This window comes from Geotrypetes seraphini, chromosome 11 (genome assembly GCF_902459505.1).
Source record: "Geotrypetes seraphini chromosome 11, aGeoSer1.1, whole genome shotgun sequence".
NCBI classification, from domain to species: domain Eukaryota; kingdom Metazoa; phylum Chordata; class Amphibia; order Gymnophiona; family Dermophiidae; genus Geotrypetes; species Geotrypetes seraphini.
The window spans coordinates 7,793,949-7,811,091 of record NC_047094.1 but is presented as its reverse complement, the minus strand read 5'-3'; the positions used below and the strand labels follow the sequence as shown (position 1 = coordinate 7,811,091).

At 41.2% G+C, this 17,143-nt stretch overlaps 1 protein-coding gene across 4 annotated transcripts in view; it reads left to right on the top strand.

The window, feature by feature from the left end:
• Positions 1–17,143, top strand: part of EPN2 (epsin 2) — an 89,376-nt gene that overhangs the window by 54,732 nt on the left and 17,501 nt on the right. For 2 of the 4 annotated variants that reach the window (XM_033963733.1, XM_033963731.1), the window contains exons 4-6: positions 2,534–2,629; positions 2,941–3,100; positions 11,788–11,928. In XM_033963733.1, coding sequence (XP_033819624.1) covers positions 2,534–2,629; positions 2,941–3,100; positions 11,788–11,928 — 397 coding nt within the window. The remainder of the gene's footprint in view (positions 1–2,533; positions 2,630–2,940; positions 3,101–11,787; positions 11,929–17,143) is intronic. The other 2 variants (XM_033963734.1, XM_033963732.1) reach the window with 1 other exon arrangement.

Here is a 17,143-nt window from a genome sequence, read left to right as displayed (position 1 = left end):
ATCATTTTCATTACATGCAAGCCCCATGCATATTCATTAGGGCTATCCCGAAAACCCGATTTACTAGTGGTCCTCCAGGACAGGGTTTAGGACCACTGCTCTAGAGGGTACCATGCAGCACGAGTCTCAATATTGTGCTCACCAGGGCATAGATGGGCATAGCCATTCATTCCTGAATCTGGTGAAAGTGACTCCTAGGACCAGTTGGAGATCTGGTTCCTTAGCTGAATCCAGTAGACAAGGGGATCCTGGGTCTTCTGCCTGGTCTTGAGGGGGGAAGGGAGGGAGGGAGTCCCAAGTTCCCTCCCCCCCTCCGACTCCCTGATTCCTTTTTGTTCTATATTTCTTTCTTTAGGTTTCTCCTTTGCAGCTTTAGCATTCTTGGCCTTTTGTTGGAATTGAGATAAATGAAGAAAGAGGAGAGTGCTTTGGAGTAGGTGATGGTTTTATTATGTGCTCTGGGAGGTGAGGCACAGAATAAGGAAATAAGCAGCACTCCAGAGATATTCCAGTCCAGCAATGGGAGAGGCACGGAGAAGATAGACAATGTGATTTAGCACTGGGAGCAGTGTGGTTTCTTTTTCAGCAGGGTTATGGGTAGATCAGCACCAGGAGTGGTACAAGGCATTTGTGTAACAGTTGGATTGGGGGATTTACATGGAGGCTCCTGCTGAGTGCATCAAAAGTTATACAGAGAGCTCAAGGCAATGCATTGCTATTCTTGTGGCGGATGATAGTGGGGGGGGGGCTATCCACATATGGAAATTTTGGCAGAATTTCAGACACACTCTGGAAGGAAGGAGCCAAGCATTAGGAGAGTGGAACCATCTTGGCTCATCATGGAACTTCTGGCATATGTGGCAGTGCGGAAACTTCTGCCATATTACAGGGCTCTAGGCCTTTCAGTGATCCTGTGTCACTGAGAATGCATTATTCCAGGAGATTCTTCCTTGTCCTGGAGGGGCTTATTTCCCCCCTCCCCACCCCAGTTTGCATTACTTAAGCACCAAGCATTTGTCTCTTGCTGATCCTAGGGGATTCATGGCCTGTGAGGAAACCCAAGCTGGGGACTGTGGGCCTAGTCAGTGGGAGTATCCGAGCATTGGTTGACCTTTTGATTTTTCAGTCTGGGGAGGGGCTTGGAAGATAGGAAGCATTCCATTGGTGAATGAACATAAGAATAGCCTTTCTGGGTTAAACCAATGATCCATCTAGCCCAGTATCCCATCTTCATGGTGGCCAATCCAGGTCACAAGTACCTGGTAAAAACTCAAATGGTAGCAAAATGTTACCAACCCAGGGAAGCAGTGACTTGAGGTTTTGTAAGTCTTTGAAAATTTGGCTTGTTGATAAATATGTATCCTGAATTCAGTAGAGAATTGTGTTTTGGGAATTTTAAAAAATATTTTTATTGAAATAATTTCAATATTAAATTCACATAATAATGCATATAACAAAACATTAGACTGAAACATCCTGAGCTATTTGGCATTAATGGCATATTAGAAAATTAATGTATTAGAAGCTTCATTTGCGGCACATTCTTCTGGGGGGAAACTTGGTCAGAGATCTTGGAGAGACCAAACTCTAGCAGCTACTAGAGGAAAGGTCAAGGAAGGTGACTTGTCATAGGGCAGCAAGCCAGGTTCTGTTAGTTGTCTTGTCAGCCTGAACGGAAGAAGCTAATTCAGCAGGAGATACTCACAAGGGCAACTATTAATGTGCAGGGAGTCCTTTCCTTGGATGAACGGTGGGAGAGAGGTTGGTTAGATACTTTGAGGAGTGGACTGGAATCATGTTAAGATCAGTGTGTCCTTTATTGAAATAAACAAGACCTTTTACATCAGTGATCTTCAGTGGAGTGTTCATTGTCCGTTCCCACTGTCTTCTGTGTGATTTTGAACCCGTGGTTTTTTTTTGTCCTGTTGGACTTTTGGTGTTTTTTTCGCAATATACTCTTCCATGTTGAAGTACTTATTTGTCTGCTGTTTGCTTACATCATTGGCTAACACCGCTTTTTCATAAGAACATAAGAATAGACTTACTGGGTCAGACCAATGGTCCATCAAGCCCAGTAGCCCGTTGTCATGTGGCCAATTCAGGTCCCTAGTACCTGGCCAAAACCCAAGGAGTAGCAACATTCCATGCTGCCGATCCAGGGCAACCATCCTGATTTCTTAAAACGCATGGCTCTAACTCGGAGTAACTGCATCTGCTGTGTAAACTCTGTTCTAGAGAATGGTGTGATAAAGACTTCACAGCAAAAAACAAGGAAACAACCCCCACGAAGAATTAGCAAACAACGGAGTACATATCAACCAGAGATAAAATGAGTGAATAAATATTTATTAAAACATTAATAAAAGAGTCTTTATCAAATGTTGAATTCAGTGTTGCAAACCCAGATAAAGATTACATCTAAATGTCATATTTGGCCAGTTTTGTGAGATGATGATTAAACTGTTCTCACTATTGCTAATGTCTTCTTGTTTGTGCGTGATTCAGATAATGCTGACCAGGATTTCTTTTTCAGGAGGAGCGCCTGCGGCGTGGAGATGATCTGCGGTTACAGATGGCTCTAGAAGAAAGTCGCAAACACACAGTTAAAATGCCCAAAAAGAAAAAGGAGGTAGAATTTTTTTTTGTGCTTATCTTGTGACGCATGAACACAATAGGTTATTTTTAGAAACTGGTTCACACTTTTGATTCCAAGAGTCAGATGTCAGTTGTCTGCTCTTTGCTTGTCCTTTGAGCTCAACAACCATGTTGGGTGAAGAGGTTTTTTTTTCTGTTTTCTAGTTTTTTTTATATCACACCTAGAGAAATCGCTAAAACAACACTGTGTCCTTTTCAATTCACTGTTCTCCAAATAAAATTCAATCACAGATAAGTGGTTCAAAAGACCCAGTTCTTGGAAAATGATGATCGTTTTGTCCACAGCACACAGCTCTCTTGGATTTGATGGATGTTCCTACATCACCTCCTGCAGCTCAGAAAACAGAACCATGGGGTCCTTCACTAGTAACGAAGCCCATCCCGACTGACCCCTGGGAGGGTGCTGCAGTTACACCCACTGCCTCTGATCCTTGGCAGTCGTTTGGTAAGAACTTTTAGAGGAGATCAAATGAAATAGCTTGTTTCTAAATGATTGTGCTTTTCTTGTTTGGGTGCGTTTGCTTTTGTGAAGGTCATATAGGCTTCCAGCAGTCGATACAACACATTCCGCTTAGTAGGCATATCTGATTTTAATTCATTGGGGCTGGCCAATTATCTTGTCAAAGTCCTTTTCACTCTTCAAAATCACAATTTCTTCCTATTCTTTGCCTTCCCGTCTCTCCATCGCCCATCAAGTATTTCTTTTCCATATCTATTGGTTGTTATATTAAGGAGATGGTCAAAAGTACTTTAATAAATAAGGGTGGTTATATTAAGCAGAGGTTAGAGGCAGAAAACCAAACTGGATCTCATAATTACATGTATTTGGTGTAGAAGCTCAAATATATGTTGATAAATACTGTTATAGGGCTTAGCGCAAAAAATTACAAAGTGTTGAAGAGGAATCCTCATAAAGCTGAAGCCTCCTATGCAGATTACATGTCATCATAAGACTCCTTTGGAGAAGTGTGTGGCGTAGTGGTTAGAGATACAACTTCAGCACCCTAAGGTTGTGGGTTCAAACCCTGCGCTTTTCCCTATGACCCTGAGAAAGTCACTTAATCCTTCACTGCCCCAGGTACATTAGATAGATTGTGACCCATCAAGACAGATAGGGAATATGCTTGTAGTACCTGTATGTAAACCACTTTGAATGTGGTTGTTTACAAAAAGGCAGTATAAAACTCCCAATCTCTTTCCCTGATGTCATAATGCCTGGCAGAAATCCAAAGAGTAGCAACATTTCAGAGCTTGTGATGTCATAATGCCTCATTCCTCCAATGCCTAAGAGCCAAACTCATCAGTGTTGTCACCCACTCGGATCACTTTTGCTAAAGGATATGAATGAAAAAAGTTCACGATCCTCGAAATTAGGGAGCCTTTGAATCTGTCCACTCTATTATCGTGCCAAGATCTGAGGGAATGAGAGGGAACATATGGAACTATTAAATTACTCAAATAACTAGGTTCTTCAGAATGTAATGCTTTTTGTAAGTGTTAAACTGTATCCTGTATGAAGTGGGAAGCCAGCGGACGTATGATCCTCCTTAAACTTTTGCTTCAGTTCAGTGGCGTACCTAGCATATGTGACACCCGGGGCCCAACATTTTTTGACACCCCCCCTATCTGTACAAAAAACATGATTTTTAGTAACAAGTCACACGTCACACATGAGTACCTAGGAAAAGGCAGCATCTTACATACTGCAGTGAGAAGTACATCAATACACCCATTGAAAAACTAAACAAGCCAGACTAGTACAGATCAATCCTACACCGTCAATCCTAACAGAAAACCAAGTCTTTCGAACACACAGAACACAGAAAACACCTTCGCTTAGTATGGAATATGTCATCACAAACTAACCCCTCCCCTTTTACAAAACTGTAGTGTGGATTTTAGCCACGGTGGTAACAGCTCTGACACTCATAGAATCTGAGCATCAGAGCTGCTACCACCACGGCTGGCGCTAAAAAACGCTCTACAGTTTTGTAAAAGGGTGGATAAAATAAAAATACATAGACAAAGTTTAATTTAACTAGCAAGAAGCTGGACTCTGCATACAATGCAACACCACAGAAACAGTGACACATGTCTCCTAAAGCAATAAATAAATAGAAAATTTTTGTTCTACCTTTTGTCTTCCTTGGTTTCTGCTTTCCTCATCTTCTTGTTACTCTCTTCCTTCCATCCACTGTCTGCCGTCTCTCTGCCCCTATATGGCATTTTCTCTCCTATGCCCCTTCCAGAAACTGTATGCCTCCTCCTTCCATCTCTCCTTTCACCCCCATTGGTCTGGCATCTCTCTCCTCTCTTTCCCTCTCCCACACCTCTCTTCTGCAATCCCTTTCTTCCCTCATTTTCCTTTTCAATTTATTTTCTGCATCCATCTAGATTACGTTCTTACTACCCTCTCATCAATTTCCTTTTTTACTATCTACCTACAGCTCACCACCTCTTTCCCTCACCCCCTCCAGTATTTCCCTAACTTAATCTTTTTCCCCCGCCATCATGTGCCCTCCTTTTAGTTATCCCCTCTTTCTCTACCCCTTCCATCTAGCTAAAGAAGCACTGCCTGGGCTTTGCAGTCCCCAGTTATGTCTCTAGAAGGAGACCCGTTGCCGATCTTAAGTGTCATCGTTGAGGTGGCGCCGATGCCACTCATCACCGTTGCAGCCCAGACGCTGCCGATGGCCCCAGTGCGATCTTGCCGACCCTGCGTGGACCGGCACCGGATGACCCGGACCTGGCCAGCTGTACACCCCCCCCTAAGGCGTGCACCTGGGGTGGACCTCCCCCCCCCCCCCTTGGTACGCCACTGCTTCAGTTTAGCACAAGCTTTACGTTTGTTTTGAGTTTGGGACACAGTGAATTAGTTATGCTTTGAAAGAATGTTTTTTCTTCTGGTGAGGATGTTGCAGGAGTAGAGTTTATTTAATATTGCTCACTCTCTGCTTGAGACTTGTGTTTTTAACCCCTGTAATATCTGAGGCTTTTTTCTTCCTTCCTCCAGTATTATACATCATCTATTTGATTAATCTAACCACTTCAGTAAAAAATATTTTGATTTATAGATTACTGGGTAATTTCATCCAGTCCTTCCATTTCTGTGTTTTGGTTTGCATAATTTCCACAGCTGCAGCTATGGCATGTGCCAGTTTTCAGAATTAATTTACCTACATCTTGCAGTGCTGTTAGTAAAGGAATGTTGAATCTGTAACTTTTTTTTGTATATTTTTGTCTACATTGTTAGCTGATTCTTGTCCCAGATAAACAATATTTCTACTAAATATGTATGTGATCTGGAACAGCAGGAGAACTTATTGCTCTTTTTCCTGCTTCAGAGATGTAATTTAGGAAGAGGGACAGAATACCTTCACTTTATCCTAGGACAAGCAGACAGCATATTCTCACATATGGGTGACATCATCTACAGAGTCCGGTACAGACATGCTGAAAAGTGAACTGTCACTTTAAAAAAAAAAACTTTTGAAGTGCTCTCGACTAACCGCACCGCGCATTCGTGACTGCCTTCCTGCCCAAAGAGGCTCGTGGATACCTCAGTTCTTCGTTTACCGCGGGGCGAAGAAGTATCTTTTTGACTGAACTACCTTCCCGCTTCACATATTTTTCTTCTTTTTTCATTTGTTGTTGTTTGAGACAGGTGGGCAGAGAAAATTTTCTTTTCCCATTCCAAATTTTCTTAGCAATTTTTCATCAAAAATTGAGTTTAATTTTGCAGAGTTAATTTTCCCGTCCATGTCAAAATCTTTGATGGGTTTTAAGAAGTGCAGTATCAGTGGTCTATTTCTATTGCCAACCCTCATACCTGGTGTTTTCAGTGTTTAGGCCCAGGATACCTCATCAAGATTTCTTCTGTGTTCCTCTTTAAAGTTGCGCTCTCTTAAAGCCCTTCGCATTCAGCAGGTTCAGTTGTTCAACACTACCATGGACACTGCTAGATCTTCTCAGCTGTCGGCATCGAAAACTCTGGCTTCGGGGAAGCCAGCTAAGAAGCATCTGCTTCCAAACCAGCGTCACAGGTCTTTACAGCATTGAGTCCCTTGATGCAGATCAAACAATGACATCACCGCTCACCAGCTTCGCAGGTTGTCTCTCCTCCACTGTGTGCATCTTCATCGAGGTCACCCACTCCAAGACAACCTGCTACACCAGTACTGGTGCCTTCATTTAGGGAGACACTTGATGAGTTTTTCTAGAGGGAGCTCGGTGATATATTTAAACTGCACTGCCTGCCGGTGCTTTCATCGACTCCCTCGGTACCGGCCCAGCTTGAACATAGCGTTACAAGGCCTAAGAGTACCGCTGTCAGCTGTCCATCGGAGCATCACACTCATCTGGACTCTCCTGTGAGGGTTCGTCCCTTGCCCTCTTGAAGATGAGGCATTGATCTCCACATTGATGTTCTCATCGATGCTCCTCCTTGAGATATTGATCTCCTCTTTCAACACATTCAAGATTTCAACACATTCAACACATTCAAGATGTCTATTCTCATTGCGTCGATCTCAAACTTCTAAGCATAAAAGGAATACTCATCGATCCTCATCTTTATCAGTGCGGTACCTAAAACGTACCCATCATTCTTTGCGACGTTCGACTTCGCCAATGCTCCTGTATGATTCAGACCTATGTTCTGACTCAGACTATTATCTTGCTTTATCTGTGCCTGAGTCTTCTGGCATCCCTTCAGACCCATCGCCGTAGGAAACACCTCCTCGACAGAGATCTCCTTCAGAAAGACTTTCCTTTTCCAAATACATTAGACAGCTTGGCAAAACCTTGCCTGTTAGATTGGAAGCTGACAGTACCTACAGTGCAGAGGCTTTGGATTATGATGAACCTCCTAAAGAGCTCTTAAAATTACCATTACATAGCAATCTTAGAGAGGCTCTTTTCAAAAATTGGGAAACACCTCTAACCATTACTGTTGCTCCAAGAAAACTTGATTCCCTATACAGAATCATTTTTTATCCAGGGTTTGATAAGTCACAGCTTCAACATCAGTCTTTAGTGGTGGAATCAACCCTTAAAAAATCTTCCAGTTCCAAAATTTTTGCATCAGCACCTCCGGGATGTGAAGGCTGTACTATGGACAAATTTGGACACCGCCTGTATCAGAATTCTATGTTGGCGAGCAGAATCCTTAACTACAATTTCTACATTTCCTGTTATCTAAAACAACTGGTGAAACAATTGCTTTAACTTTGACCAGTACATTCCTAAAGAACATTTTATACAATATCAGCAACTTGTGAGAACTCTCTCACAAACTAGATAGTATATTGCAAGATTAGCCTATGATGCTTTTGAAATGAAATGTAGAGCATCGGCTATGTCTGTTGCTATGAGACACTTGGCTTGGCTAAGAGTTTCTGACATGGATATTAATCTTCGGGACAGATTAGCCAATATTCCATGCTTAGAAGATGAGCTCTTTGGGGATTCCATCGAAACAACCACACAAAAGTTAACATTGCACAAGACAAGTTGGAATTATTTGGTCAAGAGAAAGTCTAAACCTTTGACTTCAAGGCAGCCTGCTAAATCTTATTTGTATCAACGGCGATATTCTGCTAAACCATCTGTTTCTAGACAGCCACCTCACTTCAGAGAAAGCAGAAACAACAATGATCTCAAAAACCTCAGATGACATCAGTCTTTTTGACGCACTTCTTGAGAGCATAGCCGCTGTTCACTTATCTCAGTCTCTTCCTCAACCAATCGGCGGTCGTCTACAAATATACCATCAATATTGGACTCTGATAACAACCAATCTGTGGGTCCTCAAAATCATTAAAGAGGGTTACTCTCTTCATTTTCTCTCCAAACCTCCAAATCATCCTCCAAGAGAGTCTTCTTTGAACCCTCAGCAGACTACCCTTCTTCTTCAGGAAATAGAGGCTCTGCTTCAAATAAATGCCATAGTAGTGCCCCCTCCTCAGAGAAATCAGGGGTTCTACGCCAAGTATTTTCTCATTCCAAAGAAGACGGGAGGTCTCCGTCTAATTCTCGACTTCTGTCACCTCAACAAGTTTCTAGTCAAAAGTTTTGAATGTTATCTCTAGGAACTCTGTATCCTCTGTTATATCAAAATGATTGCCTTTGCTCTCTAGATCTAAAAGAAGCATATACACATTTACTAATTTACATGGCTCACAAAAAATTTCTGCGATTTCGAATTGCCCATCAACATTTTCAATACAAAGTTCTGCCCTTTGGCTTGGCCTCCTCCAAGAGTATTCACCAAATGCCTTGTAGTAGTGGCAGCAGCTTTAAGGAATCGGGGATTTCAAGTTTTCCCCTATCTCGATGATTGGCTCATAAAACAGGCCTCCCCTCAAGGGGTTCACTCAGCACCGCAGTCAACCATCCTGTTCCTTCAACATTTGGGGTTCATAAGTCAACTTTCCGAAATCTCAGCTTCAGCCCTCTCAGACTCTTCAGGTCATAGGAGCTCTCTTAGACACCATACAGCTCAGAGCATTCCTGCTTCAACAATGACAGGACAATCTACTTCAGCTTTGCCATGAAGTCTACTATCTGCTGTCCATCTCAGCCAGACAAATGATGAAACTTCTAGGTCACATGGCATTCACAGTCCATGTTAACCCCTTTACCAGACTTCATCTCAGAACAGCTCAGTGGATTCTGGCATCCCAGTGGTCTCAAGCTCTCGACCCTTTCTCTCAAAAGATTATAGTCACATCATTGCTTCATCAATCTCTGTAGTAGTGGATTCATTCCTCAAATCTTTTCAAAGGGTTACTATTCCAAGTGCCTTCTCATCAAAAAGTTCTGACCACAGACTCGTCCATGTATGCTTGGAGAGCTCATCTAAACGGTCTCAGGACACAGTGTCACTGTTCTGCTCAAGAACAAAAGTTCCACATAAACCTCTTGGAACTCGGAATGATTGGAAATGCTCTGAAGACTTTTCAACACAGTATATCCAATCATGTCCTCCTGGTTTGCACCGACAATGAAGTCACGATGTATTACATCAACAAGCAAGGAGGACGGGCACTCTTACTCTCTGTCAGGAAGCTGAAAAGATTTGGAACTGGGCAGTCGCTCGAAACATATTCCTAAAAGCTGTCTATGTTCAGGGAGTACAAAATATTCTTGCCGACAAACTCAGCAGATTTTTGTGGCCACATGAGTGGATACTTCACTCCAGGGTTGTGCATCGGATATTTTCTAAGTGGGGGATTCCTCAGATAGATCTATTTGCGTCCCCTCCCCCCCCCCCAACAATTACAAACTGCCTCAATTCTGTTCTAGGCAATACTCTCCTCATTGTCTGGAGGCAGGTGCTTTTCTCCTGGATTGGTTGGACAAGTTCCTCTATTCCTCCTGCCAATTTTTGCTAGCACTGTTGTGGGATTCCTGGTGTATATTTGTCAGGGGTCGGAAAGGGCTGTCATCGGTGGGGGGGGGGGGGAAGCCTTTTTAATGTAACATGCACACCATCTGTGCCCATTAAAAAAAGAAATTTTTTTTAAAAAAAGGTTTCCTGCCCTAAACAGCGTGGCAGGATGCTTTCCCCTGCCGGCTCTGTGCATGTGTGAGAGTCGCTCTTACAGCAATCCATCAGATCGGAGAGTCGGAGATTACTGCGAACATTCCCGTGAATCATTTGCATGCAAACCTTTTAGTGCATCAATAACTCTTTCTGAATCGGTCAAAAAATCGGATTGGTGCAGACCCACACGGTCTTACCAATACTCTTAGTGTTGGGTAACCCTCAAGCATGCAGCTAAGTGCAGTGATTTTGGTACAGTATTAATCAGCACCGAGATCCATAAACACGTTCTGTCAGCATAGTATCTTGGTGGTTAGAAATTATATCTATTTTAGCATTATATTTTGAAAATCCAGTTAATACTGTGCACACTGGACTGTTAAAAAAAAATAATAATTGCCACCTTGTCTTCTTTGGTTTTTTTCTTTTTCCTTTTAAGCTCTCTGGTAAAATACATCCTAGTCTATACACACCTGCCTCATAGCATATGTATGCATTTGAATGTCATCTTTACCATTTTAGTGATGTAAGGCTTACCGCCCTGTAGTTTGCCAACTCTCCTCTGTTTTTGTGATGAGGGACTACATCTGCTGTTTTCCAATCCTGTGGGATTTCTCCCTTCTCTAAGGATCTATTAAATCTTTGAGGACATGCCAGAACCTTTCTGCACTCTCTCAGTATCCTGGGATACTCATCTGACTTTCATGGCTGTTTGTCCACATCATATTTCAATTGTTTATAAATATTTTTTTCTGTGTATTTAGCTACATTTCCATATATCGGGCAACTGTGGTCCTTCTTCAGGATTTTCTTCCATAAACACAGAAATAGTTGTTTAATATTTCTCCTTTTCATATAGCAGTCCTTGGCTGCTTTTAGTTTTACAATTCCATTTCCAATTTTCTTCAACATGCCTGAAAGTTTTGTGACCTCTATCTATCTCTCTAGCTTATTTATTACAGTCATGCAATATTGTTACTCTTTCCTTAAGACCCTTGTCAGACCGCCCTTAAAAAAAACCAACAAACCAATCATAAAGATATAATTGCAACCCCACTTAAAGTACAATAGAAATAATTGAAATCATTCCTAAAATGTCACAAATGTTCATAGATGGCTTTCTAGCAGAATATTTTTGTAAGTTTTGTTACCAGTAGAGTCTCTAAGATCCTGATCTGCTTGTTTCTTATAAGAAGTATGTTAGATAACAAAACTACTTCATGCCATCATTAGAAATGTGCAATTTTCTGTTGCAGAATTTTCTTTGAATGGCTGTTTTTAAGGCATTGTGAACCTTGATCTTTTTGTAGTTAGTGGCACAGAACTGCTTTAAAAATATTTAAAGGACAAAACTAGAAAATGTCAGCAGGACTGTGACAGGAGGAGGTTTGTGAACTTCATTGGACATTCTCCCCCTAAATGGTGCTGTAGTAAGATTGCATTAATCACTTGCTGTTCAGATGGGAAGGCTCACATTGTATTTTAGAATACCCTAGAGGTAGGGGGAAGCATATGTTGGTTTCTGCATTTGAGGAGGTCTCTCAAATCCTGCTGGGTATCAGTAGTCTTGCATTCTTCTGTTGCAGGTGCCAAGACTACTGCTTCTGCAGATCCTTGGGGCACAACTGATGGATCCACCACACAGTCCATTTCCAAAAATGCTGACCCCTGGGCTCCCTCCCCAACTTCAGCAGACCCTTGGGGGTCAAAACGTGCAACCGTGCCTGGTGTGTCTCCTTTTGCTATGACATGCTTTTGGTTGTGTTCTTTTAGCATTGCTGTGAAATCAGTTAGTGGACTTCATAAACATAAAAATACCCAGAGGTTTTAAAATCCAGTTGATCTGTTTGTAGCTGCACTACTTCCCCAGCCCTGGCTAGAGAGGCCTCATAAATTAGAGGAGTGGTTGAGGTGAACCAAGGAAAGAACCACTGACACGAGAGAGAAGTACAGGAAACAATGAAAAGACATTTTAACAATGATTTAGGTGAAGGTAGTGTACCTCTTGTAAAGACTGAAATGGTACTTTACTCTGCTGTCAGGGAACTAGATTTTGATCCCTTCTCTGTGACTGGCTGAGATTGGGTTCACCACATACAAAGTTTAGGATGGACAGCAATATAATGTCCAAAATACAAGAAAAAAATAATCCTAATAAATGCAAATAAGTTTATAGGAATAAACAAGAATACAATATAGATTCAGAGAAATAACATAACTACATCACTAACGCACACTCCTAAAATATCCTCTCTGTGACAATGAAAACATATAAACATCACCCAGAATAAACCACGTGATTTAATAAAGAATGCTTCCCATTAATATAAAGTTTCAAGCCCTAAAAAAGAATTGATGAATTTAGGTTAAAACTCTTCTCATTACCTTCTACCCATGATGTCCGCGTTTCAAAACCATTACAGACAGCTCCCCAAATCTCTCTCGATTGCTAGATGCCAGAAGCCTATACAATTTCTATGTTAAACTGGAAATGACACACCCATTGACCCTGGCATATAGCATATTTGTCTTTCGTTGGGTGTCTTATGAAAATTGATTTCTAAATCTTCGATCTGCAGTGTTGACCCCTACAGTTTAAATTCAAATTATTTGAAGTAAGAGGAAAATTCCTAGTGCCAGTTTGTTTTGGTGCCACTGGCCTGGTTCTAGCAAAGGAGCTGCTTTTGCTGCAGTATGTGCAGGGCCATAAAACTGATGCTGTTGCTTGAACTTGTCCTGGGTTATTGTTGTTGTAATTGAAACTGGGAGGATGTGCCTCTACTTTGACTGACCTAGACTGGAAGATGGAACACTGCTGCAATGGCCATCCCCGAAGAGCAGATGCCACTGCTGTAATTGAGATCTGGCCAATACTAAAGGATAGACACCCCTGATGGTATGGCTAACACGAGGAAGGGCCTAGCGAAGTCTGAAGAATGGTCTGGAATTTGGCAGCCAAGAGTTAATACTAAGAAATGCAGGGTTATACGTTTGGGCTGCAAAACCCTGAGGGAATAGTATAATTTAGGATATAAAGAACTTTTGTGTACAAAAGAGGAGTGGGACTTGGGTGTGATCATATGTGATGATCTACAGGTAGCCAAACAGGTAGTAAAGGCAACTGCAAATCTAGAAGGATGCTTTCTGCATAGAGAGGAATGGCTTGCAGGAAAAGGAAAAATGTTGTCTCACTAGAATCTTATATAATTCTGGAGATCGTACCTTCAAAAAGATATAAATAGGATGAGTCGGTCCAGAGAAAGGCTACTGAAATGGTTGGAGGTCTTCATCATGAAGCATAGAGGACAGACTTAAAGATCTCTGTGTATGCTTTGGAGGAAGGTGGGTGAGCAGAGATATGATAGACGTTTAAAAAACTATGTGGCATAAATGTGTTTGAGGTGAGTCTTTAAGTTGAAAGGAAGCTCTGGAATGAGAAGGCATAGGATGAAGATGAAAGGGGATAGACTATGAAGTAATCTCAGAAAATACGTTTTCATGAAAAGGGTAATGAATGCATGGAATGGCCTCCCGGTGGAGATGGTAGAGACAAAAAGTGTATCTAAATTCAAGAAAGTTTAGAACAAATACATTGGATCACTAAAGGAGAGGAAGGGGATAGTTGATGGCATGAATAGGCAGACTAGATAGGCCAAATTGGTCTTTATCTGTCTTCATTTTTCTGTTTCTGTGTAAATCGGGCATGGGCATTATTTTAAAAAAATACTATTTTGGAAGCTCAGATCAAATGTATTTCATTATAAAAGATGGAAGAAAGACTTCAAAAAAACAAATGGGATCCGAATGAAGAAAACAGGAAATAGCATAAGCTCTTAGAAACCTTGTCTAAGGCGGTTAATCAAGCCACCCAATAAACTTGAAACTTGAAACTCTGGCAAGTTAAATATAAAGCATTGAGAAATTCTATTTGCATCGAAAAGAAACTTGCTGAAGAAACAAAAAACCATAACTTCTCAGACACATATGAAGTAAGATGCTTGTGGGGGTGTCAGTCTTTTCATTAGATCAATGCTTCTCAACTCAATCCTCAGGGCACATCCAGCCAATCAGGTATTCAGGGTACTCGCAATGAATATGAGAGAAATATACATGCACTGCCTCAGTTTGCAAATCTGACTCGTGCATATTCATTATGGATATTCTGAAAATGTGACAGGCTGGGTTGAGAATCACTGCATTGGGTGATCGGGGAATAAAGAGGCTTAAGGGAGGACAAGATCAGAGTGGAAGATACAAGGGAGATTCCCGTGATGGTTCCAAGAAGCTGAGCAACTAAATGGTGTAATAGGGTCATTTGACAAACTATAGAGTAGCGTATTAACTGAACTGGATTGTCTCGTACACCTGGGGGCTGAAAGAACTGAAAAATAAAATTGCAGATCAATTATTAATTTGTAAACTATTATTAAAATAGTCCATGATAGCTGAAGATTTAGGGGTGACCAATGTAGCACCATCTTTTAGATTTTTTCCCCCACTTATTTCTGATCTGGGAAACTACAGCCCCATGAGCCTATTTTCAGAGCCAGACAGTATGTTGGAAACTATTATAAAGAACAAAATTATTGAACATATAGACAGTCATGGTTTAATGGGACAAATCCAACATGGATATAGTCAAGGAAGTCTTGAATCTCCATACTGCTGCGATATGTCAGAGCTCTATTGTGGACTGGCAACTGATTAAATAATCTGAAGAGTAGTGCTCAATGGTTGAATTTCTCAGCGGAAGAGGGCAAATAGTGGTGTACCCTGGAGATCTTTACTGAGACCTCTGCTTGTCCGGGAACAAGCAAAATATTTGCAGATGAGGCTGTTATTCAAAGTTGAGAAATTGCAAAGGGACCTTGCAAGACTGGGAGATTAGGCATTCAGAAGGCAAATGAAAAGCAGTGTGGACAAAGGAAAGTGATGAATGTAAGGAAGAACAATCTAATCTATAGCTACATGTTGTCAGGTTCTGTATTAGGAGTCGGACCCAGGAAGATGATTTAGGTGCGATTATTGATAACATTGAAATCCTCTGCTTGGTGTGTAACAGTGGTCAAGAAAGCAAATGAAAAGCTAGGGAATAGTAATAAAGGAATTCAAATTAGAATGTCTCTGTTCCATAGTACAACACCACCTCAAGTATTCTTTGTAGTTTTGGCCAGCACAGATAAAGGGAATGGACTGATTTTTCTCTATGAGTAAAAGCTAAAGAGGTTGGAGCTTTTCATACTGGAGAAGAGATGGTTGAGAGGTCTATAAAATGATTGGGATGGACAATGCAGATTGGTAGTTCGCTCTTCTAAAAAGTTCAGACTAGGGAGACATGCATTGAAGTTTCTAAATAATATGTTTAAAACAAATGAGAACATTTTTTTTTCACTTAATGCCTAATAAAGTTCCTGGAATTCATTGCTGGAAGATGTGGTAAAAGCAGTTAGGGTATCTGGGTATTCAAAAGTTTGAACAAGATCTTGGAGGTAAAGTTTATAAACTATTAAGAAGTATTTGAGGAAATCCACTGTGTTATTCCTAGGATGAGCAGTGTGGATTCTGTCTTTTATCCTATCAGGTACTTGTGACCTGGATTAACCACTGTGGCTGGGCTTTTTGGGCTGAATCAGTACAGCATGACCAAAGACAGTTTAGTAGCTGCAGATTGATGCTATGCATTTTATATATTTTTGGTTTTGCAGTCTCCAGAATTGCACTTTCTAAATATGCCCAACACTGTAAACAATCACATGAGAGATTCCCCCTCAACAGACAAACAGGGATTGATTAAAACATGGGTATTGAACAGGTGCATAAGTGGTAGAAAAAAAGAAAAGGGAGGTAAGAGTTAAAAGCAGCCTCAAAAAAAGTGGACTTTAGCCTGGATTTGAATAGGACCAGACACAAAGCATGATGTACCGACATGAAATCGATTTGGCATTGGAGGAGAAGGGTTACAGGGTAAGAGTGACTTAGCTGATGAACAGAGTTCTGGGAGAGATTGAGAACCTACAGGGTGAATGCATGAAGTAAGAGGATATACAGATAGGAATAGGGAGTCAATGAAGTGACTTATAGAAGAGTTATGTCAATGTAGTAACACTGGCGGAAGTTAAGTTGTGCAGCAGAATTTTGAAAAATGAAAGGAGAGAGATGGTTTAGTGGGAGACATGTGAGGAGCAAGCTACACTAATCTAAATAGCAGGTTTGAGAAAGTAGATATGTGTTTTTGCTGGTGTACTTAAAGGAAGGGATGAATTTTGGTGCTGCAGCGAGAACTGCACACAGTACTCAAATAAGGTTTCACTAGAGACTTATATAGAGGCACTGTCACCTCCTTTTTCCTGCTAGCTCTGCTTTTCTATATGTATCTAAGTGCATCCATTCTGCTTTTTATCATCGCCGTAGCTACCTGTTTGACTGCCCACTAAACCCTACTTTTTCTGTGTACAGAACATTATCCCTTTCTCCCAAGACTGTACTACTCCCTTAGGTTTCTGCAGCCCAAATGCACGATTTACATTTTTTTGGCATTAAATGTTAGATACTGTACTCTTAACCATTGTTTTTCAACTCAGTTCTGGCCAGTCAGGTTTTCAGGATATCCACAATAAATATGCATGAGAAGATTGCATATCAAGGGGGCAGTAATGCAAATTGATCTCATGAATATTCATTGTGAATATCCTGACAATCACCGCGGGCTTATGAGATCCTTCATGTTATCCAGACTTTCCAGGGTCTCTCTTCTATTGTAGATCTTAAAACCTTTTTTCGATAGCTCTCTTTTGCAATATCACTTACAAAATTGTTGGAAAGAACTGGCTGAAGTACTGAAGCTCCTTGGCGTGAACTCCTTTTAATATTGCCCTTTGTCATTTCCCGCTCAACTAGTTTGTAGCCCAGTCAGTCACTTTAGGACCCATGTCAGGGGAGCTC